This window comes from Hippoglossus stenolepis, chromosome 13 (assembly GCF_022539355.2).
Source record: "Hippoglossus stenolepis isolate QCI-W04-F060 chromosome 13, HSTE1.2, whole genome shotgun sequence".
In the NCBI taxonomy this organism is placed as follows: Eukaryota; Metazoa; Chordata; class Actinopteri; order Pleuronectiformes; family Pleuronectidae; genus Hippoglossus; species Hippoglossus stenolepis.
In genome coordinates this window covers 4,665,234-4,683,276 of record NC_061495.1, presented here as the reverse complement: position 1 = coordinate 4,683,276, position 18,043 = coordinate 4,665,234, and the positions used below count along the sequence as shown (strand labels likewise).

Below are 18,043 nucleotides of genomic sequence, written 5' to 3'. Positions count from 1 at the left end.
AATTATGGAAGAAGTAGAATTGTGTTTTTTTTTTTTAATCCTAGAGTGTGTATGTTCCATACGATGCGATTAATTCCATTTTATTTAAATAGCTCCACTTATCTTGTATAAATAGAGTGAGCACTGATGAAATTAAGCGGCTTAAATGTCTGGAAATGACTCAGCTCTCCACCACCATGACTGTTATATTTAGGTTATATTTCAGATCACTGTGTTTTTAACTGTCATCTGAGAGAGAAAATGTGGTTCTCTGAAATGTAACGGCTCCACACACTGCGTGTTTTACTGTTTATCAATACTACTATATTGCATTGAGATTTGAGTGTAAGCCCCACTGTTGTCAGAATGAAGCCAAGGCAGTAAAGCACATGACAGTTCAGGACCGACAAAGTTAGTAAAGTTCCACTTGGTTATCAAACTGCATCAGATGAAAATGCTGCTGTCAGGCAGCTGCACATTTATCACTTATCCAACCACACACTCACACGTTGTCACTTTAAAGTTTGTTCTTCGAGATGTCAAACTTTCTGCAGTGCCAATTATCACTTGACACATAAACCTTATTTAAATATTTAAAGGTTATGTACATTTATGTAGTAGCCAAAACCTACAGTCTTTAGAAGGATAAAATGCAGTAATGCTAATATTTTCCTCAGCATTTCAAGTGCGGAATTAAAAAAACTTAAATTTGTATGTATCTGTGTGTACATGTAAAACTGAGCTTTTGGGAAACAATTACGTCACAGTTTACTTTTTGGACCACAGCCTTCTTCTCTGGGATTTGATTGGTTTTTGAAGTAGACGTTGTCACCACCTACTGTTCAGGAAAGGTTGTTTGACCATCCGTAGTAGTTTTCCAGATGTGGACATCGACCTTTAATATTAAAACGAAGGGGAACATGTCCCTTCAAACAATATCTGCAGTAGTGTAGACAAGGACTCGGAGACACCACAGCTTCGCTTTATTTTTTTACAAATTGCACAGCATGGCCATGCTAACAGTACTAGCCCTGATACTGGATGCTAGCCAATGTGCAGGGCTGCAGGAGCACCAACCTGTGGATGGCTCTGTTTAACTAGGCTGTGCAGCAGCTAGCCAGATGTTTCCTGTACACTGGGTAAGTCATTAAGCACAAGTTGTCATTGTCCAACACCTTGTACAGGCAACACCTCGTTGAGAACACAAAGGGAGGAAGTTGAAGGTGAGGTCGATGAAGCCTTTGGTATTGTCCTATAGTGCGCCATCTAGTGGCAATGAATAGAGCATAAACTTAAGTAGCGCTCCAGTAGGCATCTTATTTTGTCCAGTGTGTATCTCACTTTGCAGTGCTGCAGTCCACACCGACCTCAGTGTGAGTTCTGTCTGCAATATTTGACTAATTATTTGTTGGCATGGTGATATTTTTCCATATTTTGAGATTGCATGGTTTTGGGTGGACGGGAGCGCCACTGGACAGACGGATGAGTTATTTGTTTTTTTCAGTTATTGATGCTCATATCTTTTCGTGTTTGCTCCTCTTGCTACATCTCGCAGAGCTCTACCCCTGAAATTGCCACACTCCCTCCCTACATAGTCACGCATCGATGCGCGCCACCACCTTTACTCCGCATCTCTTCTCTCCTTCGCCTCCCACACATATAGTCTCCTCTCGTTTGGTTTATGTTGTGCATATCCGTCGCCGCTCCCCCGCAGTGTGATACCTCGTTTCTGTCAATGCCGTCGTGCTATCATCCTTCCTTCCCCATCACTTCCACCTTTTAACCTTTCAATCTCATCCTTTTTCTCACCTCGACCCATTCATGCTGCCAGCCTCCCTGCATCTCTCTCCCTCTCTATTCTATACCTCCTTTCTTCTGCTCTTTACCTCACATCACCTCCCTATAGCAGATTTCTTTTTTCTTTTTTTCAGTCTACATTCCCACTACTCGTCTGTTCCCCTCCTCCTCCCACCACCTGTCTTTGTTCCACCCCTGTCTGCCAGCACTTATGCCGGACGCTCAGCATTGGATTCTGCTATAGATGCACAAAATGAATGATGATGGTTGTGCTTGTTTTGTTCGGTTGTTGTGTGATGTGACCTGGTAAGGTGCGAATGCCTTTTTTTCATACAAAGTGCTCTCACACTGCATCAGTGGATTGCTTTGCATGTTTGTGTGTGTGTGTGTGTGTGTGTGTGTGTGTGTGTGTGTGTGTGTGTGTGTGTGTGTGTGTGTGTGTGTGTGTGTGTGTGTGTGTGTGTGTGTGTGTGTGTGTGTGATGCAGCCATCCCAGGCAGGTAGGGTGACAACAGGTCCTGGCTGCAGTCCCAGCTCTGAGCTCTCAGAACTCATGAAGAGGGATGAGGGTAGGCAGACCCACAGCAGCCCCTACAGGAGGTTTGTGGAAGCTGTACTTCCAGTGACAAAAACACAGAATGAGTGGGCAGGGAAATTGCACGGAAGAAGAAAAGAAACTGGCTTCAATGCAGCAGTGTGCAATCGAGTGCACTTAGGTTGAACTGCATTCATCCTCTTTGGTATTACCTGCCACTTTCCCACTTTGGTCACACATGAGAACACGATCACGTACGTTGCACAGGAGCGTCAACACCTCCTCTGATATTGCGTTCTTGGTTGAGACGCCACGCGACGGCGCAGGTCTGGTCACAGCAGAGGTGCGGGGCAATGTCTGCGTCTTGTGTTAATCCTGAGCCAGCGGGCACATAAGGCTGGGCCATATGGCACAGGCCGATAGCCACCGTCTTCCCTGTCTGCAGAGGAACTGTGGAGGATCAAATTTTCTCACCTTCTGTCTCACTCACCCCTCCTCATCAAAATGCCCTCCCTTCATCTCACTCTCCTCTTAAATCTCCTTCCAAATCGTCCTGAGATTTGTTCTTTGGCACCTTTTCGTCTTCTTTCATTTGCATTTAGCTGACGGTCGGCTAGGCCGGCCTCACACCAAAAGTGCAACAGCTGACAGGGCCTGTATGTGTAGAACTGCCAACATCACACACATCTTAGTTATCAAGGAACTCGAGGGATGAAAGCTGCCACGGCCTGACAAAGGCTATAACAGGAACACCTCTCTATCACGGTCACGTGCTGTGTGAAGAAAGTCAGTTTGAAAATTCCTTAACCTCAGCTCACTCTCCTCCTCACTTGTCACGTCAAGAGAAATCCCAGAAGAATAAATAAGAAAGTTGGCAGATAAATTTTTTTTTGCTTTATTTTTCAACAAGCTTGGTTGAAGATCAGTGGAGAGATTCAGTCAGGATAAAGACGTGCAATCTTTCATGTCTTCCTAACTGTCTTCATTTTATGATCGGCAGTCTATTTCCGTCCCGTACCTGTCTGAGGCTCGCCTACACTGCCTCGCCTGAAACATAAAAGCGCTGCACCCAGCGTGCGTTAAGAGGGCCCATAAGACACCAGGGGTTTCTGGGGGAGACTATAACTTGTCTCAAAACAGCTGCGGCCTTATTTTCTGCACCTCCTCTTAGGACGATGCGAGTTTTAAATCCTCCTCCACCTTCTCCTGTCTGCAGGGGTGAAATTCAAACAGTGGTGGGAGATCAAGAGATGGGGCCGAGGAGGGGTTTTTTTTTTGCGGAAAAAAAATAAGGGCGCTCTTAAAAGCCCCCCCCCCAGGGCTGCTGCACGCCGGGTAGCTTTCTCCTCAGTTGCATCACGGCTGGCATAAAGGGAGAGTCCCCAGGTTAAGAACGAGCCTGAGCCAGATGGGGGGGAGAGAGTGAAGGCGGGAGACAGAGGGGAAGGATATAGAGAATGGGAAAAAAGCACAGGCCCCGCAGTCAGCTATTCCAAGCGCCTTTGTGGAGTTGCCATTTTTTCAATTCTCCCCCCCCACTCTCCTTTGAGGGGATTTTCTATACCCTCTCCCGCTCTCTTTCTGTGTCCCCATTTCTTCCTCTCTTTCTTTTTTATTCTTTTTTTATTTTATGATGTTCTTTTTCTTCCCCCTGTGTGCCTCGGTTTTCTTCAGGCGCTGTGGTTCTTTTTTATCGTGCCAAGTTTGTTGAGCCAGGGCTTCGACTCTCTCTTCCTCTCTTTCTCTCTCTCTCTCCTTCTCTCCTTCTCCCTCTCTCTCTCCTTCTCCCTCTCTCTCTGGCCGTCTGCATCTCACTTCTGTATTTTCCTTTACTTTCATTACCCGTCAGTCTCCTGCTGTCTCACTCTCATCTATTTCCACTGACTTCTCTCCCTTAGCCCAATTTCACTCATGGTTTTTTGCCTCTCGTCTTCGCCGCAGCCTCCCTCCTTCCTGCATCTCAGTCGCTTTGATCAAGAGCCAGTGCACAGTTTCTCTTTCCCTCCTCTTCTCCTCCTCCTACTCTTTTTGTTTGTATTCTGACGTCTCCCCCCCCCCAGCTACTTTATAAACAATGTTCACACTCCATTGTTGTGACGCTCCCGGGCCCATGAATCGATGGCGTTGTTACTTTTTGCACTTCTCAGACCAGTGTGTGCGTATCACACATCACCAGCTTCATTTGAAAACTCAATTCTGTGTATGAGCGGGTTGTGTTCGTAGTCAAGTCCTATTCTTAACACTCTCTCCGGTCCACACTCTCAACATGTGGGCGACAGGACTGTTTCTCTAAATCTCTTCTTCTTTGTCCTCCTTGCCGTTGCCAAACAATAACACTCTGAGCCAACATCTGGTCCAGAACCGGCGATGAACACAGTCTGGTCGGTTCTTTGGTTCCCTGCAGCTGCCTGTGATCCCCTGCACAGTTCTTTAATAAAGCCATGTAGGTGCCATGCAGGTGTACGTGCAGGCTTTGGATGAAGAAGTCAGTGAAAGTGTTTATTTGTTAAAACGAACTCTGCAATGGATCGAGGCCTTACTGCTAAGAGCGACTCAATATATCAAAATGTACTTGGTGTTTTTGTTACACCTTTTGGATCTATATTCCAGACGTCACCTGACAGGACAGTTTAAATTGGGCTCCCATTCTAGACAGTACATCAGTATATATGAGTACAGTTGGCCTTGGTAGAGCTGTAAAAGAAACCGAACTTGCATTGAAGCACTTACTTGAAGTTGAGGGTTGTCAAATCTATTTCTTTTCATTTTGTCCGGGGGTCTCCAATGGCTCTGACAAATTTGAATGCTTATGTATGATTGTCGTAGGCCTAGCGTGATATTACCTTCTCTCACTTGTAAAGATGTGAAGCCTATACAATGTGAAAAAAACAATTCTAACAACTTGACAACTAAAATGTAGCCTGACACTGGTTGCTGAACATTAGCCTTAATAGTCTTGTTGGCTAGTCTTGAGTTTGAAGCCCTTAGAGGCTGTGACTTGGGAAATACTTACATTCTATTTGAATCAGTGGTGAGCCTGTGTTGAGCCTGTCCAGTGCATGTTTACTCATCTTTCCCATGCTACCATTCAGAGCAGCTTTCTTGTTTCAACACAATCTGCTGGACCGGATCAGCGGATCTGGCCCTGGCTCATTTTGCATTAATCAATAATCCTTTCCCAGTCACAGCTACATGTGAAGAGGAAGACATTAAGTAAAACTGCAGCTGAAAGTAGTGAGTACACGCATTCAACCACACGTTACTTGTTAAGAAATCGGAATCGAGCAGCTCCAGTTCTTTAGTTCTCCAACAGCCAGCTCCAGTTATGGATGAATGAAAACAGTGACAACATGTGTGTTTGATTGGCAGCGATCCCGACCCCACTGTTTCATATGTATAACACATTTGGTGCATTAGATGGGATTAGTGTGTGTTGAATGGCTGAGAACAGCGAGAGGACAAAGCAGACTTTATGGTTTATGGTTCATTTTTATAATAAGTTTATATGTAATAATTGTGTAAATGCCTCACAAGTTAAAAATGCTGTTGTAGATTGAGTGTCGTGTCCATAAACACACACACACACCCATGTGTTAATGCTTGTCTACGTACACGTCCATTAGTGAGAACCACGTAGAGTTGTGCGAGGACACAGGTTAGGTGCTTTTGCTCGGAGAGAACAGATTCCAGTTCAGTCCATTAGAGACGTACAGCGTAACAGAGGTGGAGACAAAGAGCCAACGAGCTCCCAGCCCTCGGTCCTGCGGGGACACTGGAGCCAGCCCGTTGTCCTTGTGATGTCCCACCCAGCAAAAAACACATTTTCACACGTCCCCCAGTTTTCAGCTCTTTTTAAATTTAATCAGGTTTGGGGCTGCGGCTACAGAGCAACAATTTTTTTGTGAAACCTTTGAACGCCGTCCCTCCTTTCCAGGGAATAGAGGGAGATTTTTTTTCTCAATTGAATAATTACATTTGTTATTCCCGCAGTGTCGGCAGGCAAATCAATATGAAATCAAATGAATATCTATCCTCCGCTGCCCTCACCCCCAAAAAAGAGAGAAAACCGAGACTCGGCACTGAAGTGTCATCAGTCATCGGAAAAATCTAGGGTTGCTTGGTAGCCAACAAACCATGTGGGGAAATGAATGAGTAATGTTCTCCCGCACCTCCGCAGCTATTTTGCTCAGTGCCCTTGAGCAAGTCACTTAACCTCGTACTGCTCCAGTGGAGCAACGACGGAGGTGAGCAACAGCAGATGCTGGACTTTTTTTTTCCAGAAGATATATGGAGTTGGAATATGACTCATTTTATTAGAGACTGTGTTGTTGCGAAGCTTTTTTGGCAAATTCTTGTAAATGTCATTCATCTTCTGTATAAGCAGAGCAAAGCTGAAAAACACCCTGTGGGCACTTTCTATCAAGGGTTCAAGACTCGGAGAGTGTGTGCGTCATCACAGCTGTCTGCTTATCACTCCATCGTATTTCTGACCAGATTGTGATTCAAATACATCAGTGGAGAATATGTGAACCACTTCCAGTCGAGCTCTTCCCACTTTAAACCAGCGAAAGAAGAAAATCATGTGAAATAACCCAAACAGCTCCAACTCTGCCAGAAGTGATGTTCACATGAGTGATCTCCTCACTCGGAGCGTGAAGCGGAGTGTGCGATGTTTTTTTTTTCCTGCATCTTTTGAAAGTGACATTTTCAGCTGTTTGTGAGGGTGTTTTTATTCAACAGTTACAAGCTGTACGTGAACATCTCCAAACTATTTTATAAACATGTTAAAATGCCAAATGTTCAGTCTGTTTTAGTACAGTTTAGTGTCCTGTCTCTAGAATTCCCACAATGATTTGATTACTGTGTGTTTGTACTTGTCCGACTCTTTTGGGGGATTCCTTTCTTATCTTGTTTCCCCACACATATTAATATCTGATCCTTTAATCTTTAATCAGTTTTAATGTAAGTTACAGCCCAAAACTTTTTTCTTTCCTCTAACTGCATCATCAAAGTTCTGCTCCAAAAGAATGAAACACATTTTTCACAGTCAGAAACGATGTTAAGCAGCTTATGTTGTGAACAGGAATCATTTCTCTGCCGCTGTTTCATTAACTGAGATTTTTTTATCACATTGTGCGACGGTAGATATTCTCTCTTTAGAATTAAAGAATTAAACAAATCTGCACCTTGTGTGGATTCTAAACGTCCAATTTTTTTATATCATTAATATCATCTCCAAATCTAAAAAAAAGCAAATGGATGCTTTTTAAATAGGTTTTGTCATATCATCTATTTTCTTGATTTTCATTTTGATTTTCCACTTTAAATGTCCAAAACCAGTGGAAAAGACTGAGTGGAGATAAATCCGTACGATGACAAAATCAGTCCTTCACATTTGTTTGCCAAAAAAACTATCAATGAAATGGAGTTGGCCCTTCATATGCAGCACATGATTTACTACTTGTGTAGTAAGTACTTAACCTACCAAGTGAATGACTTCCAGTGTTGTTGTGCTCCTTTTCTCACCTGCTTCTGTGTTTGTCCCCCTTCTCTGCAGTGCAACAACGACTATGCCCCGGTGTGTGGCTCCAACAATCAGAACTACCAGAACGAGTGTTTCCTGCGCAGAGATGCCTGCAAGCAACAGTCTGAAGTACTTATTATGTCAGAGGGGGCCTGTCCTGCTGGTGTGTACATTTACACTGCGCCGCTGCCTACACTGATATATATATCCACTAACACACACAGACACACAAGAGCACTGATGGTGACACACCTCTGCAGCTCGGCACATTACACAGACCTCAGTAAAGATGAGATACTGAGACTAGATTTACTAACAGTTGAGGCAACATGCACCTTTTCTGGATACGAGGAATATGTGGAGCTAAAGGCTGCTTTACACTTAATCGTCACCGAGTCAGTTAAACTTCAGGGATATCAATCTGTCCGTTTGGGACACGTGACTGATTCTTCTCTAGTTCTGTGTTCTGCTGGTGTCCTTGTCACTACTGGTAGCATGAGCCGGTACCTGCAGCCCTGTGCTCAGGTTGCACAGGTAGTCCAGCTCCTCCAAGACGGCACATCCATACGTGCGGTCGCAAGAAGGTTCAGTCTCAAGAACACAGAGGAGATACCAGGAGACCGGACGTTACACGAGGAGAGCTGGACAGGAGCGTAGAAGAGCATCACCCCAGCAGCAGGACGGGTATCTGCTCCTTTGTGTGAGGAGGAACAGGAGGAGCACCGCCAGATCCCAACAAGTTGACCTCCAGCAGGCGACTGGTGTGCATGTTTCTGACCAAACTGTCAGAAACAGACTTGGCATTCGCAGGAGAACACCTGAATTGGCAGGTCCGCCACCGGCTCCCTGTTCACAGATGAGAGCAGGTTCACGATGAGCACATGTGACAGGCGTGAACGAGTCTGGAGAAGCTGTAACATCAACCAGCATGACCAGTTTGGTGCTTGGACAGTGATGGTCTGAGGAGGCATGTCCTTGTGGGGTGGCACAGACCTCCAGGTTCCCTGACTGCTGTTAGGTACCGGGATGAAATCATCAGAGCGATTATCAGACCCTATGCTGGTGCAGTGGGTCCTGGGTTCCTCCTTTTACTTTGATGGTTGCTGTGGTTTTGAATTCAGCCCTCAATGGGTTGATGATGTTGGTTCCATTGACCGTTGTTACGTCATTTTGTTCCCCACAAATTATACAATGAACATCAGGAAAGATCTTGGAAAGATGGATCATTTGTCCATCAAGATCTGATGTGTTCGCTTCATTTCTTTGTTCTGTGTACACAACGGGCACAGTTCAGTTTATGCAAATGCCTCCAGTAGGTGAGAGTCAGTAATTACTGAGTGATGCATTATTTCAAAGGAATTACAGAAAAGGTATGATGAAAAAACCTCTGGAGGTGACAGACTGATGTAATTTCCCAAAGTTTAATGTAACAAGCGCCACTACATTACAGTGACACGTCTTTTCACTGAATACAGAAAGATTTCATCATTGCTGCAGAAGCTCCTCACAAAAACATCGAGCACGGCAACGACGAGCGTTAAACGAGTTAATTACACACTTATTTAAAACCAATGTGTTGAGCGGAAGGTAAGAGAAGGTGCGACAGCTGTGACCTTTCATTATGTGACGCTTAAATAATGTCAGAAGGCATAAAATGTTAATAATTCTGCTTGTGCCACACTGTCATAGGTAGTTACTGTAACACTGTTGCCACGAGGCACGTTCAGCAAAGCAGAACAATCAAATGACTGAGTCACACATCGTCTTGACGGCCGTTTCTTTTATTTTTTTTCTGGTACGTGTCAATTATTTTTTCCTCTTATCTTGCGTAAAAAAGAGCATTTGAAAGAGAACCTGAATTAAAGGGGTCCAGTGAACCTACATGTCATTTGTATCAAGTGCTTTATGAGTCATTTCTACATTCAAAGAATAAATTTAGAAATTCTGTGCTGACTGCTTTGTATTCATAAACAGCAGAGGAGGTTCAATTAGTCACTGCATCGCTTTTATTCACAAAAAAACGGTTTAACTGACTAGTTTGTTATAATCAAATAAATCAAGAATACAAAGAAAATCTGCAGCTACAAGATACATGTAGCCATGGTAGCAGCACGGCTTTATGGGATGTCAATGTTGCTTGGTCACTCAATCCAGGTCTCAATTGATTTTTCCTTTAACTCAGTTACAAATTTTAAATTGTCCACCATACAGGCACATCCATATAGGTCTAGGCCATGAAACAATATCCATAATTATCCCAATTTCAAGGTCAAATTCAACTTTATTGTCATATGTACATAGATGGGACTTAGATGCAGTTTCTCTCTAATCCCCGGTGTAAACATATTAGTAGACAAAGCATATAAGTACACGACATGTAAAGTACTGAAGTGACATAAGAACACAACAGAGTATGCAGTCAAAAGGGCACAGGGTAGATAGGATGTAGAAGAGCTGTAGAAATACTAGCAGATGTAGTATAATAGCAGAATTTACAGTAAAAAAAGATAACAGGTGAAGTGATGGGTGCATGTTTCCACTTGTTCAGCTTGGTTGCTTGTATTTTCCTCCTCTTGATGCTGATAGATGCCGTTAAGCATCAATGAAGAATGGTTCAGTTTTCATTTATTGTTACATCGCGGAGCCTATTTCCGAACATTCATCTCGCCACAAATTGTCGCTTTCCATTCGGGTGAAAGAAGAAAGAAAGGCCGTCAACATAATTACTTCGTCTATACGATGATTGCATTGTCTGCTTTCTACTCAATAGTGTGTTATTTGAGTCAACACACAAATTTGTGTTTTGTCATCATATCCAGGGGAATCTTTCCCATTTGTCGCCGCATATTACCGAGTGAATGACGGAATGTAAACACAATTAGCTTCGTGGTGTAACAGTGGCTGCGCGTCCTGGCCTGATAGATGTGCCACACAGCGACAATCAACAGGTGAAGTGCAAAAGTGACCTGAACAACAGTTTCTGCCGGGTTTCAGTTTCAGCTGTGGTCGTGGTCCAAATGGCGACCGACGGCTGATTCTCGTCTGTCTTCACCGCTTCAAAATAAGAATGAACTCTGTCTTTTTTAAATCGTCGGCACGTGGCCATTGGTACATGCTGGATAATAACTTTGCTGTAATAAGAAATGAAATGCTCCACAGAGGCAAAGCCCCTCGTCTCCATGTGAAGCAGTGATTAGTTTCACACTTGTTATATCTTGTAATATTTCCAACAGTGTCGTGGCTCGTTGTAGATTATCCTGAAAATGTAGGAAATGCCCTTTTTTCTTTTTTGACAAACACCTCGCTCCCTTTGTTCTGCACCCTCTCCCTCGATGACATCGACTATTGTTCTCGTCCCACCACCGGCTGCAAAGAGGGAGCACTCTGTGTAATTATCTCCCATAATTGGGATTACTGTTTGCTGATATAGTTCGGTGTTTAAGCTGCTGAGTGGGCGTCTTCAGTCGGAAAAGGTCAAGCACTTCATTAGCGTTGTGGTGGAGACCAGTGGTTCTATATATGCAGCGTGCGCTCGCAAAGATTCCTGGTCGTAAAAAAGCTTCGGGAACGGTTCTATAGGTATTAGTGGAAATAGGATCCTCACGCCATTAACGTTTCCATCTCATTGACTGAGCAGAATCTGTGACCGCTTTGATTAAGACCAGAAAACGTGTTGTCCCCCCCACTTCACTTGTTACACCCGAGAAGGACGCTAAACTCAGGCTCCCCCTACAGGTGGGATGTGGAATTTGCTGTCGTAAATACAAGTTGCAGCCGCTCTGGTTGTAATGTACCAGCCCAGTACACCAGAATAACGCAGTACAGTTCCGGGCCTCCAGGGGACGCTGTGGCAATAACAGACAGTTCTCCCCTATTATAAGTTTGTGTACCATTAAAAATGATTTTGAAGCTGTTATTTTAGCTCAAACACGACAAAGTGTTGCTGTAACTGAATTACTTTTTCCTAATTATGTAACTTCATTTAGTAATCGCAGTCTGTGACATGTTCTACACACATCCAACACTTATTTCTATGGTTTATATTTCATCAGAACGTGTTATTTGATTTGGCCCATGTTAAATGTTGAATCCTGTGATAAAAAATCCAAGCGAAGGAGCATCTACTTTATAAAAAGCATTTTACACCCACAAAGGAATCGGCCAATTAGTGTGTGATGTTGTGAACAACGTGTGAATCCACAGGCTGCTGCTTTTTTTTTTGAAAGGCCTACGCGAGTCGCTGGAAAAAGCCAAGACGGAATTGCTGGCTCCGTTTGAGCAGCCGCTGACTCAGTTACCGCCGCTGACAGGCAGCCAGCAGAAGTCCATTAAAAGACCCTTGAATGGGCACAGCTGAGCAGAGGGAACATGTGGAGACTGAGGTGGAAATGTTACCGCAGCAACAGTGGCGGTGTCTGTGTGCCAGTCGGCGGGGCCACGCAGAGTCACATGAAATGTCCGGCCTCGCTCTGAATTGCTCGCTTGTGGGTTTTGTGTGTGAGGCCCTGTATACGAGACATGTGACAGTCCGAGCCAGTGCGTGTGTGATATGGATTTGTGTATCTTTTTCGAACGCAGGAGAGATAAAGAGCCCTTTCTTTCCTATAACAAGCAGTATGCTTTAGAGAAGTTCGGATTCAGACAAGGATGTCAGTGTGGTGCTGTCCTCTGACAAACAGACCATGAGAGTGGTTCTATGTGCGCTGCTCCCTGTCTCGTGTTGCACACAGATATCCACTTCATGCCCGGCAGTATGCAACTATTGAACCGTGAAGAAATGCTCTTTTTGAAAACTGTTATTTCTAAAGATTTTATTTATGAACCAGCAGACCGGTAAGAAGAATGATAATGAAAGAGAAATAAAATGAATTAAATCACAATGTCACTTACGTCCAAAACACAAGGGACACCTTTAAAATCCTGGGTATACGAGGCCTTTTAAGACCAAATAACAAAGCAAAGAATAAACCACCTTCATTTGAGTTAATCTGGTCCAAATTAATATTCTGAATAGATTAAAATATTGAAATGGAGGGAATTTATGTCACCTCATTAAAAACAAAGAAAACAATAAATAAAACTACATTGGCACTCAGTAGAACGCATACCTCCACCTAGGTGCAGTAGTCTATGGAGATTAGAGAATACAGACAAAGAGTATGGAGAGATGCGAATAGGTGTTTACCAAACTGGCCACTGGTCAACTTCAGGTAGCGCTCGAAAAGACGGTGAAGTTCCCTGAGCTGTGTGCACTTCCGGATGTTCTTGTGGACTAACACACGGTGGTGCTGGTTTCTCCCTTAATTGCTAAATTGATTCTGTTAATGAGAATTAATGAGTTGGCCCACACCACATTCTTGGTTTTGTAGTTTTTTCATAAACCTGATAACACAGAGACAAACCCCTTGTTTTCTGGTAATAAAAAGATGCAACATGTTCTGACACATGTTGCTCTATAGTATATATGATGATACGTATCTGACTTTATGTAACAGATTGATATTGAATAACTCTATTACAATTAAACAGTACGAAAGTTATTTTTGTCAAATAACTCTTGTTGAGAAGAAATCTAATTTACATTGGGGGATTAAAACAAAATATTTATTCTAAATGCTGTTAAAATGCAGTATTGGAATCGTGACTATCACAAAGAGCTGTTTTTAAGGAGGTGCAACAAATGCCTGTTGTTGGTCTGCAAGTTAAACCTGTGAGGCTGCTGTGTGGGAGTTTTCTTATATAATCCAAGTGTTGCACGCTAACATTTCATGTGGAAGAAGTACACGGCAGGCGGCGACTTCTGAAGCGACTCCTCGCTCCTCTCGACACCACTCAGCCGTGTAGCTGATACTCTCAGCTAAGCTAACTTAAAATGAGTGCAGCACTGGAGCATGTTGAAATAGCTTGAATGCCAGTGATGGGAGCGACTAATAAAAGTAAGGAGGATGTGTCAAAACTGTTTTACACAAGCTGTGCACAAACTGCAACAAAGCAATCCTCTCTTCTCCCCGCTTATTGTTCTCTCTCTTTCCCCCTCTCCCTCTCTCCATCCTACTTTCTATTTCCATCTTCCAAAATCCCATTAGCGGCAACAGTACACGGTGTAATGGATATATGTCAGCTCGCCAGGGCCCGTACTTGTTTCCCTTGCTGGGATGAGAGACATCATAAAATCTCTGGGGGTAAACTTGGTGAAAGAGAATCTCGATGTAGTGTTCATAATGTAACTTTAACTCTCCACTCCCCTTATAAGCAGATCAGTGTCGAAAAAAAACAAGCAGCCCCACGTTGCCACTGCCGAGAGAACAATCTCCCTGTGCTAAGTGACGCCATTGAGGCAGAGACAAACATAATTTGATACCGTTCCCTCCGAGTTTTTGTCCCCAAGGAAAGGCATCTTGTAAAGACGTGTGCATATCATATATATATGTTACATCGCGCAGGTTTAGGTTTGTGGCGACACACAAAGTGGCTTCTTTTTTAGCCCACTGTTGACTTCTCCGGTGCATGTGTCAGACGACAAAGCACATTTTCCTATTCCAGTTCATTCCAGTCTTTATTACCTTCATGCACCCGACAGATAAGGAAGTTCTGATTGAGCGTCCGATAGCGGGAAGAGCTCCCAGTGGTGCAAAGCCAGTGGAAGTTGATTAGCACAACATGGTACCACTTCTCTATCACATCAAATGCTCGCCCAGCGCAGTGAGGAGCAGTTAAGCATCAGCTTAGCAAAGCGAAACCAACCGAGTGGTCTATTTCCCCCCAAGGAGAGAGTTAAGCTAAGGCAAGTGCTCACATAGCATTTTCCAACTGAGTTCACAAAGTGAACGGTATAATTCTCAGGAAGCCATTAAGCGGGACAGTGGCAGAGAGTTTAATTGACACGTTGTTAAAAATGTTGATGACATGTTTTAATCACTGTTGTGTCGTGAGCGTGTCGCCTGAGCACGGACTGACGACAGGCACCATATGTTTGTCTGACGAGTTGAGAATCACAGCTCAGGGTTATCATCTGTGGAGCAGGAGCTGAGCTGAGCGAGAGTCATCAGGACATTAGCAGAGCGCCGCTACGCTGAAATACATCCCGGTGACTCAGACGCAGGAAGTGTGATGAACGTTTGGTACATTTCAAATGTGGCACGAGAAGATGTTACAGGACAGCAAAGGTCATCAATATAAAAACTTTCTGGTTTCTATCTTATCTACACGTGGCACCTGTATCGTAGTTAAAGCTGGGGTTGGCAATCCTGGAAAAGCTAGCAAGAGCAGGCCACACTTTGAAAAAAACCACCCCCTCCCATTGGGCCTCTCATCAAAGCTACAGCCCCAAAACACACGGACGTGCACTGACTGACAAATGCCAGAAGCCAACTTTTTTCCCCGTGACTCACTCCCTAACTTCTCACTATCTCCCCTGCTCCAGCGGCGTATGTCTCACACGGTCGGTTAGTGACAGACAGGTGCACCGGCCAATCGTTTCATCCGGACCGGTCGTGGTTATTACAGCCCGGCGAGTGGCCACAGTCTGCGGTCTCTTTTTTCTTTTTATATATTTTCCCAGTCAGCTGAGTGATGGGTTCCTACGGGGGAGACACACTCGTGCCAAAAGTCAAAATGGCTTTATTCATTCCACATGAAAGACGTGAGTGTGTGTTTGTGTGTTTTTCCTCTCAGCTCGTCTCGGGCTGGAAGAAGAAGATGTCACACGTTTCCAATCATTTGAGATTAGAGATGCACTGATATGAGACACTGAGGCAAATAGATGGATCGGGCATCAATGACAAAAGGGCTGATCTGTTCAGTTAGATTCTATTTTATTATGACCCAATGTCCATGTGAACATACGACATCATGTGTCCGCACTTTGCTAATAGACCTGTACATTAAGGAGAGCTGACTCAACATGAAGGGAGATAAAAACAAAGGGTCAGCAGTTAAGAGAATATTTGATTGTAGTATATTGTTATAATGATAAATAACAATTCGGTGTATATGTTATATTTTGTTTGAAACCCTTGGCTTACAAACAGATAATGATCCCAGTGTCCTCCCCACTGTGACGTGCAGATTGTTAAACTCTGGTATTTGATCAGTTCTTGTTATCGTCCGATGCCCAAGGAACAGAAAGAGTCACATCAGTGCATCACGAATCAGGATCTGGCAACAGTTGAATCAAAAACCTGATGACAGTTTTGTGGTGTCTTGTTTTCCGCGGGGGCGACTGTAAATCAACAATGATGAAACCACATTCCCGCAGTCCTGATGGAGCAGATTAGCTTCAGTCTTTAGATGTTAAACTCCTCATGAAAATGAATTAGTCATAAGTTTTCTAATAGAGAGAGATCTGATAGCATCTGACAGAGCTTTTATAGAGGAGAACATACGAAAAAAAGTTAGAAAACTACTGTACCGGGTTAAGGTCAAAGATTTCAAATATTTCCCACGTCTGCATGAACGTCTTGACATGCTGCTCCCTCATCTACCCCCCCTCACTTCCCTTCCTGCTACACTGAGGCCTCACTGGTTCCTCTACTGACACTAGCTGTAACCTGTGTCATGCAGAATCATCAAAAAAACGGATGTAACCTTTAGGGACACTGAGCTGGTGAAGACTTTGAGCCTGAACACTCCTCTCTCATGGCTATCGTGAAGGAAACTTTACTACATCAGTTATAGCTAACTACCACTGTATATAATGAAACCTCTGAGGTCCCAGGGGCCATCTGTTCTCTTTACAAAGGTCAGGTAGATAGTTAAAGCTCCTGCTGAACCCTGAATTCAACAACCCCTGTGGCCAATAGGTTTGAAGCCCCACGTTTCCTGCTGAGCTGAGATAAAGTTACTGTCGAGTTTCAGATGCAACATCATTTTAAAGGTGCAAAACAAGTGAAAGACGAGGACTCACGTGAAAGAGAGAACTGCACTGAGTTCCACTTGCGGCTATGCGCACAACTGCAGCCTGACACTGTGAGGTCTGACTCTCTGTGTGTGGATGGAAACAAGTTTATGGACAATAGCACGAGTGTGTGAGTAAATAGCAGATAGCCAAAAAATGCTGCAACGGAGAAAAACAGCAAGTTGGAGATGTCTTGTCATTCTGAGTTAGTGTCAAAAAACATCTTTGGTTCATAATGAAAGTGACAAATTGGAATATGGCGCCACAGTGTAGATAATAAGTGGGAAACACTGCTTGAACAAACCACAACTATACACATCACGAAATGTTAACACATAAACAATCTGTCTCAGTCCTGTGTGAAATATTGCACATCACGTATGTGCCATGTGTATGTCTATGTGCGCTACACGTGTGTATTTATGCAAACATAAGAGGAACTGACATGTCTGTGTCACAGACAGAAAAAAAGTATTACAGTTTAACAGCCTGTTTAGAATATGAACATAGTTTTTACTAGATATACTTTTATACACAAAACTGCCTGTTATGCACAATGTCTACATGCAGCCACCTCTTCTGCCTAAACCTGACTTTAAATGGCTTATTTTCAGTAGAAGGTGGAAAAGTGTGTTTAGGTGCATGCAGGCAGTGGCGTGTGTGTGTGTGTGTGTGTGTGTGTGTGTGTGTGTGTGTGTGTGTGCAGCACAGCCTCTGGTGAGCAGTTTGAGGTTAATAGGAATTCTTCCTAGAAGGCTCCTCTCTTTTCCAGCGCTGTGTCACACAATGACCAATCAAAACCTGCCCAATACCCAGAGTCAGTTAGGGAGGATTTGGGTCTAAAAAGTATTTCATTTAAAACATGGATTTTTTTACTTATAGGCCTTGTTCATGTAATTTGAATGCAAAATAGCTGTAACCAACCGGCGGACTGAAAAAAATTCAAACTTCAAAATGCCCCACAAACCTGGTGAACCTGCTTCCTTCTTCTCTTCTAACCAATTTCTCCAGAACTAATAAACAAAACCACTTCAGTCTTCTTCAGACCTTCTCTGCCGTGTTCCAATTGCCGTGTCCGCGTCTTGTTGTGTTTTCTAACATCAGTCGTATTCTGCTCTAACCTCTGTTCTTGCACAGATAGTAAAGTTTTTTTTAAATTGAACCCCTCTGATCCTCGGAGTTAAGCCTTTTCATGAAACACTGCACATTCAGGGTCCCACATGTTCCAAGGTCGCTGGAATTCTGCCGATGTTCAGAGAATGAGAGACAGCAGAGGGCAGTCGGCACGGGTGTGTGTTTCTAACATTAAAGA

The 18,043-nt window shown here is 43.7% G+C and overlaps 1 protein-coding gene across 1 annotated transcript in view; it reads left to right on the top strand.

Moving 5' to 3' along the window:
• tmeff2a (transmembrane protein with EGF-like and two follistatin-like domains 2a) overlaps nt 1-18,043 on the top strand; it is a 100,627-nt gene that overhangs the window by 31,373 nt on the left and 51,211 nt on the right. Inside the window, exon 3 of the mRNA XM_035175564.2 lies at nt 7,869-7,998. Coding sequence (XP_035031455.1) covers nt 7,869-7,998 — 130 coding nt within the window. The remainder of the gene's footprint in view (nt 1-7,868; nt 7,999-18,043) is intronic.